This window comes from Salvelinus fontinalis, chromosome 6 (genome assembly GCF_029448725.1).
Source record: "Salvelinus fontinalis isolate EN_2023a chromosome 6, ASM2944872v1, whole genome shotgun sequence".
NCBI classification, from domain to species: Eukaryota; Metazoa; Chordata; class Actinopteri; order Salmoniformes; family Salmonidae; genus Salvelinus; species Salvelinus fontinalis.
This window is the reverse complement of record NC_074670.1, coordinates 42946915-42957531: the sequence shown is the minus strand read 5'-3', so window position 1 is coordinate 42957531 and position 10617 is coordinate 42946915. Positions and strand designations below refer to the sequence as shown.

Sequence of the window (10617 nt, the reverse complement as noted above, 5' to 3'; positions counted from 1 at the left end):
GTGCAACTTGCCAAGGATATCACAGCTACTTGTCATGAAGGAGGATCCCATCTCTCCAAGTGGGTGAGCAATAGTCGAACTGTACTAGCCTCCATCTCAGAAGTTGACAGAGCTAAAGAGGTGAAAGAGTTGAATTTGGACAGAGACAAACTTCCCATTGAAAGAGCTTTGGGAGTACAATGGTGTGTGGAGAGTGATACATTTACCTTTAATGTTACCATAAAAGACCAACCCCACACATGTAGAGGAATTCTATCCATGGTGAGTTCTATCTATGATCCGCTGGGCTTCCTCTCTCCCTTTGCCAAACTGCTGTTACAGGAGCTAAATAGAAGAAGCTGTGGCTGGGATAAGAATATCCCCACGTGTTTCTCTCAAAAATGCAATTTTAAGATTGAAAGATGTATTAAGCCAACTAACTTGGATTCACACTCAGATGCCAGTGAGCCGAGTTATGGAACAGAAGCTATGTGAGACTGATGAATCAAAGGGGTGATGTTCATGTATCTCTTGTCATGGGGAAGGCCAGAATTGCACCTTTGAAGCAGATAACCATCACTCGCATGTAGCTGGCTGCTGCAGTACTGTGTGTAAAGGTGGACAAGATGCTGCGTCCAGAGCTACAGCTGAAGCTGGATGTCTCTGTGTTCTGGACAGATAGTCCGTCGGTGCTCAAGTACATACCCAATGAGAACACAAGGTTTCAAACATTTGTGGCCAATAGGATCTCCGTTATCAGAGAGAATACATCCGTATCACAGTGGAGGTATGTGGATACTAGGCACAATCCTGCTGATGATGGCTCAACAGGACTGAGTGGAGACAAGTTTCTGGAGTGCAAAAGGTTGACCCATGGCCCAATGTTTTTATGGAAACCAGAAGTGCAGTGGCCCCCTGGAACACACGAATTCAGTTTCCCTCACATTTGATGACCCTGAGACTAAAACTTGTGTTGTTGTGTGCAGTGCTACTGTCATTGAGATTGAAAATCCCACCAACAAGCTGTTATCTTATTTCTCAACTTGGATGAAGTTGAAGACTGCAGTGGCTTGGTTCCTGAAAGTTAAAAAAAAAAAGTGTTACAGTCACTTGTACAGGAAAGAAAATAAATCCAGTTAAATCTCAATCTCACCAGCAAACATACGCTCACAGAACCAGATGGTGAAAGACAAGTTTCAAGCCTACAAGACAACATGCGGTGGTCAAGCTGTAAGTCTTGAAGAACTGTTGAACGCAGAGGCGGCGATCATTCGCTTCACCCAAAGATAAAAGATTTCCAGAGGAGATCTTGACTTTGACAATGACGTCATCTACAGTCAAGAAAGGAAGTAGCATTTATAAGTTGGATCCCGTGTTGGTGGATGGAGTTCTTAGAGTCGGAGGACGGCTATGTAAGTTGGCTATGCAGTCAAGCACCCTGTCATTCTCTCCAAAGACCTTCACATATCTACACTTATCCTCTGCCACATACATCAACACACAGGACATGGTGGAAGGAATCACATGCTCTCACTTCTTCGTCAAAGGTATTGGTATTGGCTCACCAAGGTATTGGCTCACCAATGCAAACTCCGCAGCAAGGAAGATCACCTCAGAGTGTGTTGTGTGCAGAAGGCAAAGCGGCAAGACTGGTGAGTAGAAGATGGCAGATTTGACACTTGAAAGGATCATACCAGACATCCCATTATTTACCAATATAGGTGTGGATTACTTTGGTCCTACAGAAATTTAAAAAAAGGAAGAGGAAATGTTGAAAGATATGGAGTGATCTATACATGTATATCCAGTAGAGCAATACACATTGAAATTGCTTACTCTCTTGACACGGATTCGTGTATCAACGCCATAAGAAGATGTATGTGTTGAAGAGGACAAGTACAACACGTAAGATCTGATCATGGGACTAACTTCATTGGTTCTGAGAGAGAACTCAGAGAAGCTCTACTTGCTTTAAACCAAGGCAAGATCAAAGACGCTCTACTTCAGGAAGGAATACAGTGGAGTTTCAATCTCCCTGGGGCGTCCCACCATGGAGGAGTCTGGGAAAGGCTCGTTCGGATGATTCGCCAGGTACTCCATTCTGTCCTGTAACAACAGACCCTAGTTGAGGAGGGATTGCACACCGTGCTGTGTGAAGTAGAGGCTATTCTAAACAGCTGCCCAATCAAAACGTTAACCTAGATCTAGAAGCTCTCACCCCAAATCACATTTTACTGTTAAAGTCAAAGCCTGTCCTACCCCCTGGAATCTTTAAAAAAAAAGACCTGTACATCAGATGGCGTTGGAAGCAAGTCCAGTACATGGCCGACTTATTTTGGAAGAGATGGACACAGGAGTACCTGCCACTCTTACAGAAAAGACAGAAGACATAGAAAGGTTCAGCACGTTTGTGAAGCATCACAGCACAGTTGAAAAATAAATGGCAAATAGAAATCCAAAATGAATGGTGTTAAGAGATAGATGGGAGGGGTTGAATGGAGCTGAAGGGTGGGAATAATAACAAGATAACCAATGTAAAACATACGGGGTGTGTAAAATGTATATAGGTTCAGAAATGTTGTGAAATAGCACAGTTACAAATAAAAATCTAACTGGATGGACATCAGAAATAGAGGAAGGACTAAAAACAAACAAAATATAACTGTTGAAAAATAGATTCTCCGTAAAATGTGTATAAGATGTATAAACTGAAGGTAGAAGCCTAAGTGTTTATTGGTTCTCCAATTGGGGGAAGGGTGGTAGGGTTTGCGGGGAATAATAAAGGTATATTCTAAAAGAAGTATGTATATCTATATAGGTATCTTTATGTATATATGTGTATATGTATGCACATGTGTATGTATGGATATGGATATATATATATATTTACCAAAAAATGATATAGGAGATTGGAAATTATGCAGACAATTACATTGATGTAAGCAACAATATTTCCACATGATTAAGCTGATCCACCCTTAAATAAAAAAGACATTTTAAAAAAGACACAAGTGTGGTAAAATGAAATGCAGCTTAAGTGAAGGAGACCCCACGGCAGCACGTAGTGCAAGGATACTTGGAAAGGTTCTTGAGACCAAACCTGATTCCAAGGAGTTAGTACGTGTAGTACGCCTGAAGACAAGAACCAACATTCTAGAAAGACCAATTTCCAAGAAATATACTCCAAGAAGGTGCAGTATAAGAAGGGTCCTTCAAGTTAAGCTTTCACACCAAGTCATATTGGGGCCGGCGTGGAGTTGCTAATTGGCAGCGATGCTCCACAGGCCATCAACCCTGCTGATGACTACAGTGTTGGAGATGGACCCCACACCGCTGTAACCCAATTGGTAAGGGTCTCTGACAGTCCCATAGGAGAAGGTGGCGACAACCCAGGACAGATTGGCTGCCCTGCTGTTACTACCCACCCCATCTACATATGAGACACGCAGACAAACTGACAAACTGGTTGCTACAGGATGCTGCCTTGGACGACCCGTCAACCTACAACTGAGCTTACCTTATTATAGGCTGTGCTGGGGCTAAGTGCTAGCAACCTCTGGCCCTGAAAATCATCCCTCCATGAAGACACATGCACACATACATTGTTGGCTCCTTTTTTTAGCATTTGTATAATTGTTTCTTTCCTAAGTCAGAGAATCATTTGGGGTCGGTGTGTAGGAGCCATTTTGGCCTGTTTATGAGTTGTGTATATGTTGTCGGTCAAGGGTTATTTTGACTTGTTTTGTACATTAGAGGGCACGATATGTTGGGGTCATGGGTCACTGGTCTCATGTGCAAAAAGGTAGCACAGATGACCAGGAAGGGTTAGCACAGGTGAGAGGAGAGCACATACAGTTCTAATGAATGCATCTCTCTGCACCTTTTGTATAGGAATGTGTTTTGGAGCTATTGATATACGCAATAAATCGGAACTTCACCCCAAAAGAGTAATGTCTGGAAAGCTAACTTTTGTGGACGCGTTATGGACCGCTCTCTCCTGTGGCAGTGGCAGTTCATAGAGAATCGCTACTACACAAGGTGAGCAAAGCTCTTAGAGACTTACCCAGAAAGACTCACACCTGTAATCGTTGTCAAAGGTGATTCTAACATGTATTTATTCAGGGGTGTGAATACTTTTTAATTTTCAATACGTTTGTAAAAATAAAACAAAAACGTGTTTTCACTTTGTCGTTATGGGATATTGTGTGTACATGAGTGAGAAGAAAATCAATTGAATCTGTTTTGAATTCAGGCTGTAACGCAACACGTGGAAAAAGTCAAGGGGTATGAATACTTTCAAAAGGCACTGTATTTACTGTTAAGCAGGCGGACAGGCATTGAGTTACAGTTACTGTTCTATTGAAAGTTATAATGGGGAAAACGAGTGACCTATGCGACTTTGAGTGTGGTATGATCGTCGGTGACAGGCGTGCTGGATCCAGTTTCTCAGAAACGACAACCCTCCCTGGGTTTACTGAGAATGGTGTGACAAAGAAAAAACATCCAGTCAGCAGAAATCCTGTGGCCGAAAACAGCCCGTTGAGAGAGGTCGAAGGAGAATGGCAGGAATCATGCAAGCTAACAGGCGGGCCACAAACAGACAAGTAACGGTGCAGTACAACAGTGGTGTGCAGTACGGCATCTCGGATCACACAACTCGTCGATTTTTCTCACGGATGGGCTATTGCAGCAGATGACAATACTGTGTTCCACTCCTTTCAGCTAAAAACAAGAAGAAGTGGCTCCAGTGGGCACACAATCACCAACACTGGCCAGTGAGAAGTGGAAAAACATTGCCTGGTCCTACGAATCCCAGTTCCTGTTGCGTCACGCTGATGGCAGAGTCAGGATTTGGCATAAGTAGCATGAGATCATGGACCCATCTTGCCTGGTATCAATGGTACAAGCAGGTGGTAGTGGTGTGGGGAATGCTTTCCTGACACATGTTAGGTCCCTTGATACTAATTGAGCCATGAACATTTCCGACACCTTGTAGAATCCATCCCCCGGAGAATTCCGGCTGTTCTGGTGGCAAAAGGGTGTCCAGCCCGGTACTAGATGGGTGTGCCTAATAAACTAGCCACTGTGTATAATCTCTAGGAACTCTACTTTCCAGGCATAAAGTGAAATGTGTCCCTCATTGTGGGGTATTGTTTGTAGATTTATAAGGGAATAAAACAATTATATCCAATTTAGAATGCTGTAACGTAACAAAATCTGGAAAAAGTCAAGGGGTCTGAATACTTTCTGAATGCGCTGCATATACACCACTATCCCCAACACCCCTTCCCGCTACTTAGGTCCCAACAGAACTTACTCCAGGCAGTTGGCCTGGGAGGCAGGAACCCCTTTTCTCAAAATCCCCTGTAGTTGTTCTGCACTAAAATCTGACACCCAAAAACTTCTGCTAAAAAAAAGAAACTGTGCAAAATACTCCTTGGTAAGGTTCAAATCTTTGCATGGGGGTTTCCTGCCATCTCTCACTGGCAATCCGCAGGGCTGGCCCTGGCCAAAAAGCTAACTATTAGCAACCTGCAGATAATTGGTTCAAAAGTTCTCAAGCATGCAAGACATTACCAGTATGCTAACATTACCACTATTCAGCTGGTTTTCAGAGAACCCCAGATTATCTAAAGAGTAAGGTTAGCTAATGTTTAACAGTTGTCCCCACTAGGGCAATGCACATTTAATTATCTGTTCAATTACACAGATTACATTTTTTGAAAAGTGAGCAAATAAAATACAAAAAATATTTGAACCCCTTGTTAAATTACTAAGTGTACTGTTAGCATTCCACAAATGCTTATTTAGATTCCCATGATTCAATTCACTGGGATTGAACAATCCCATTGAACAATCCCATCTACTAAAATAAAAGTGAATCGTTCACATGAATCATATACAAAATATTTTTGGGGGGTAGAAATGTGAAGCAGGGCATCTGTTTAACAGTAAAAATGTATTATACGGCCTAAGTATGCCTATACCTTTCAGATTAAACTTGCTATGACTATCTTTGATGCACTATTGGCAGTAGGTACAAAGAAGAGTAACAGTTTTCATCTTAAATGTTCTTAAGAAGAGATGACAAAGAAAACACGATTCCATTTGTTATTTACTGCACATTTAATGTACACATGTTCAAAAAGGCAATACAAAAATAAAACAGAAATACAAACGCATGAAAGAGATTTAATAAATATAAAGAAACCTTCAGTTCTTTCTCTCCATCCATGCTTATTCATCCTCCAAATCAAAGCTCAAGGCTAGGTTTAAAGTTGACACACTGGACCCTCACTCATACAAGGAATACTGACAATATCAGTTAAGAAATTAAAACAAATAACTATCATTCAATCATTGGTTGGTTTTACATAGATATATCATGTCAACTGAATTCAATCTTATGCAATAACTTTTACTAATTTGGCCTAATTCATAATGACTTTCACTGCAGCACGTGATTGGAGGGTTTCAGCATCTGTCCAATAAGAAACCCGAAGGCATTATAAGTCAAAAGATATACTCTGGTTGTGCAAATGCATTCTGATCCATCAGTGGATGGATGATTTGGTTTGAGACGGCCCGTCTTTACTGAACTATCTGGGGCATTTCGCTCCAGGCTTTGGCCTTCTTTTTGGCCAGGGCCATCCATGGGGGTTCATCCTGGGCTAGGGCTGTAGGTGCAGGGTGAGCCGGGGCTTTCTTCCCCTCCTTCTCAACCACGGCAGGCTTAGAGATCTCAAGAGAACACAACACTATGGACAACGAGCAGAGAACATCTTTAGTGACACAATCACTCTGCATTATCCTAAAGACACTGTAGGTGTGATAAAATAAATCCTAAAACCAACAAAATGTTATCAAAATGGACTTAAATATGTTTCATGTCTTATTTCAGGCATGTCATCGAAGCTTAGGCATTCTCAGATACAGAACATTTTCAACAGGAACATTTTATTTGCATGTTTCATCCACATGGGGGCAGCAGTGTATCAATCACACTCAGTCTTTTGTGAGAACAATGAAAACACTTTATAAGAACGTGATGTGTGTGGTAGCAGATTGGGATACTGATGAGTCAAACCTTTTACAGGAGGTCCAGGAAGCTTGGCTTGGTCTTTGTTGACAGGACTCGTCAATGTAGGAATGGAACCTTTTCCGTTAGGCTCCCCCTGGAAAGAGATGGAATTAACTGCTTATTCATTCCAACATGTATAACAAAGTAAAATGGCACTTACACAACTTCAGTCTCATATAAACTCTAGATATTGCATCAAAAGGTGGACCCTGTCGTGATAGCAGAATAAATGCTAACAAGAGCTAAGGACTGGATGGATGGGTTGATTGACAAGTCAACTGTTTTCCTCTGAAACAGTGGGCTTCTCGTTAAACAAAAGAACACAAAACAAATGTGCACCATCCCTACCTTCTCTGCAGGGACCTTCTTCTCGGTGGTTTCCTCCAATGAATTCTCTTTGAAGATTCTTTGCTTTTGTCTGGCCACTGAGATCCAGCTTGGTGATTCAGATCCCCCACTAGATCCACCACTAGGCACTCGACCCACAGACAGATCTGAAACAGGAAGAACACAGGACACAGTCTTCAAATGGTGCGAAATATGGTATGAGTGGCCTGGTAATTTCATTTGGCATAATGTTTTTTGTTTAGAGTGGAAATGTAAGATAGAGGTACGAACCAATGAAAAGACAAATGCCAAAAACCAATAGCATTTGAATACAGCCAATTTGTTGATAGAAATAGTCATAGTGAAGAGGGCACGACAAAACCTATTCCCCCTCAGGAGACTAAAAAGATTTGGCATGGGTCCTCAGAAGGTTCTACAGCCGCACCATCGAGAGCATCCTGACTGGTTGCATCACTGCCTGGTATGGCAACTGCTCAGCCTGACCGCAAGTCACTACAAAGGGTAGTGCGTACGGCCCAGTGTATCACTGGGGCCAAGCTTCCTGCCATCCAGGACCTCTACACCAAGCGGTGTCAGAGGAAGGCCTTGAATTGTCAAAGACTCCGGCCACCCTAGTCATAGACTGTTCTCTCGGCTACCGCACGGCAAGCGGTACCGGTGCGCCAAGTCTAGGTCCAAGAAGCTTCTCAACAGCTTCTACCCCCAAGCCATAAGACTCCTGAACACCTAATCAAATGGCTACCCAGACTATTTGCGCACCCCCTCCCCCCCACTCTCTTTACGCCACTGCTACTCTCCGTTGTTATCATCTATGCATAGTCACTTTAATAACTCGACCTACATGTACATATTACCTCAACTATCCGGTGCCCCCGCACATTGACTCTGGACCGGTACCCCCCCCTGTATATAGTCTTGCTATTGTTATTTTACTGCTGCTCTTTAATTACTTGCTACTTTATTTCTTATCCATTTTTTTTTAAACTGCATTGTTGGTCAGGGGCTCATAAGTAAGCATCTCACTGTAAGGACCACACCTGTTGTATTGTGACTAATAAAATTTGATTTGATTTAGAGGAATCTCTCCTTGGTGTTTATAGGTCTCCTTTTAGATATCTCAATAAGTATGCTCTAAACAGTACTCGTGGACCTGTTTCAGTATGAATTGTTAGTCCAGCAGGAGTCCAAATTCCTAAAACATACATACTGACTAAATGTTTTGTCATTTGAAGTCTATTGAGCTCAACATTGTAAAATATATATAAACAAAGGTGGCATTGTGAGTGAAGGATAGGCCATATATCACACGTCTGTAAACACTGACTGGTGTGATGGTGACTAAGATGGTTTTAGTACCTGGTGTTCTCTTGGGCTTGACGATACCGTCCAGCTCCGAGGGCTTTCTGAGCAGGGCAGATTTGCTTTGTTGCTGTGGTTCAGTGAACGAGGCCCTCTGTGGTTCTACGGGAAGGGAGTGTGCTGGGGATGAGGGGGGAGTTTTACTCTCTGATCCTAAGCGCAACATACCCACAGAGGTCTTCCTCAGCCTAACACCAAACGGATTCTCAGGGGTCCCTTCCTCCTGGGCTGCAGGAACGGCAGGTGGAGTGTCTTTTGAGGAATTTGTGGGTGCTGTGGTGCTCTGTGTTCTGCTGGGACAAGCAGGGACTTCAGCCACCACAGGGCTAAGTGGCTCCACTCTACTTGGGGGATCTGTTTTTCCTGTAACCCCCACTTCCACAGCCCCAGGCACAGTGACAGAGGGGGAGGTAGCAGGGGAGGGAGATGTAGAAGGGGAGGTTGGCTCTTTGGTGGCCAACCTTTGCCAGGTGGGGGAAAATGTGAACCTGGGTCCACTCTGCTCAGAGCCACAAGATGGCTTCCCATGATCCTCTGTGGCAGTTGGTCCACTACAGGGCTCCTGGGGGCTCTGCTCTGGGCCAGAAGCTGCACTGGGACTGGTTATACTGTACTGCTCAGTCATTACACCGGGCTCTTCCTGGTCCTGTGTGGTATGTGTAGGGGACTCAGGCTGGTCTGAGGAATCTGGAGGAGGTGTACTGCTATTTGGCAGCTGGGAGACACAGGCTTGTTCCCTAACTGTTTGGTCAGGCAGCTCAGTGGGGCACTCGGGGCTCTCACAAGCTCTCTCAGTGTCTGTGTCATTGTCTGGAACCTGCTGTGCATCATCCTCCTCAGAGGTTGGCGTTACATCCTCTTCTTCCTCTGGCTCCAATAAGGCTGTTTGCACTGGCACCTCTGAGATTGGCTCTGTTTTTTCCTCCTCCCTCCACACATCTTTCTTTTTTTCCTCTGCCTTGTTTTGGACAACCTCCTCTGCTTCCTCCTTTTTCTCTACCGCTGCTTCCTCCTCCCTCTCCTCTTCTTCCTCACTATCTACTTTTTCCTCCTTTTTCATATAAACTGAAGGAATGTCCTGATTTTCTTTTGTTAAGTATTCAGGCTTGATTTCCTCTTGATCCTCTTCCTCTGGCTTGAAATGTTCTACCACATACTCCTCAGACTCACCCTTCTCCTCCTTTTGGGACTCTGCTGGGCAGTCAGGTCCATCACTGGGGAGAGAGGCTTCTTCCTGTTGGGTTGGATCTGAAGGAAGGGACAGAGGCTCAGGCTCATCAGCCAGCTCATCCATCCTGCTCTCAGGGTCTAAACCCTTCACATTCACCTCCTCCAGGGGCACAGCCTCCAGCCCCAGGACAGACGTTAGGGGACACTTGAGGGAGCTCAGCACCTCCTGGAGTAGAGAGCCACCCTCAGCCGCCTCACATCCAGTAGGGGCCAGGAGGAAGTCATCGTAGTCTCTAGTAGTGGGCTCCAGAGAGTCCAGGGAGCCAGGCAGGGGTGCAGTCTGGGTTAGAGCCTTAGCCTGGCCTGAGAGACATTCCTCAAAGTCAGACTCATTCTGTATGGAAGGGGATGAGGAAGAGACATCCTGAGACACTTCCGGTTGGTCCCCCTGCTCATCCTCCTTATCTGGGGCTGATCGCTCGGCCTGCTGGGATACCACGGCCCCATCGGTCTGCTCCTTCTCGGCAGCACCCATCTGCTCACATTTCACATCTAGAACACATAACTACGTCTGAGCAGAGCCACTATAAGCAAGTCACTATAGCATTATGACAACCATTCTTACTCAATACCATGAACGATAATCTTTCCGATATTGCACCAATATTGTGTGTAATGTT

At 44.2% G+C, this 10617-nt stretch overlaps 1 protein-coding gene across 5 annotated transcripts in view; it reads right to left on the bottom strand.

The window, feature by feature from the left end:
* Positions 1-6086: 6086 nt before the first annotated feature.
* The window catches only part of LOC129857852 (CRACD-like protein), a 39039-nt gene continuing 34508 nt past the window's right edge, over positions 6087-10617 (bottom strand). For 4 of the 5 annotated variants that reach the window (XM_055926494.1, XM_055926493.1, XM_055926492.1 and 1 more), the window contains exons 9-12: positions 8765-10489; positions 7409-7554; positions 7067-7154; positions 6087-6737 (exon numbers count right to left, since the gene is read on the bottom strand). In XM_055926494.1, the coding sequence (XP_055782469.1) occupies positions 6571-6737; positions 7067-7154; positions 7409-7554; positions 8765-10489 (2126 nt within the window). In that variant the 3' untranslated portion in view covers positions 6087-6570. The remainder of the gene's footprint in view (positions 6738-7066; positions 7155-7408; positions 7555-8764; positions 10490-10617) is intronic. The other variant, XM_055926496.1, reaches the window with a different exon arrangement.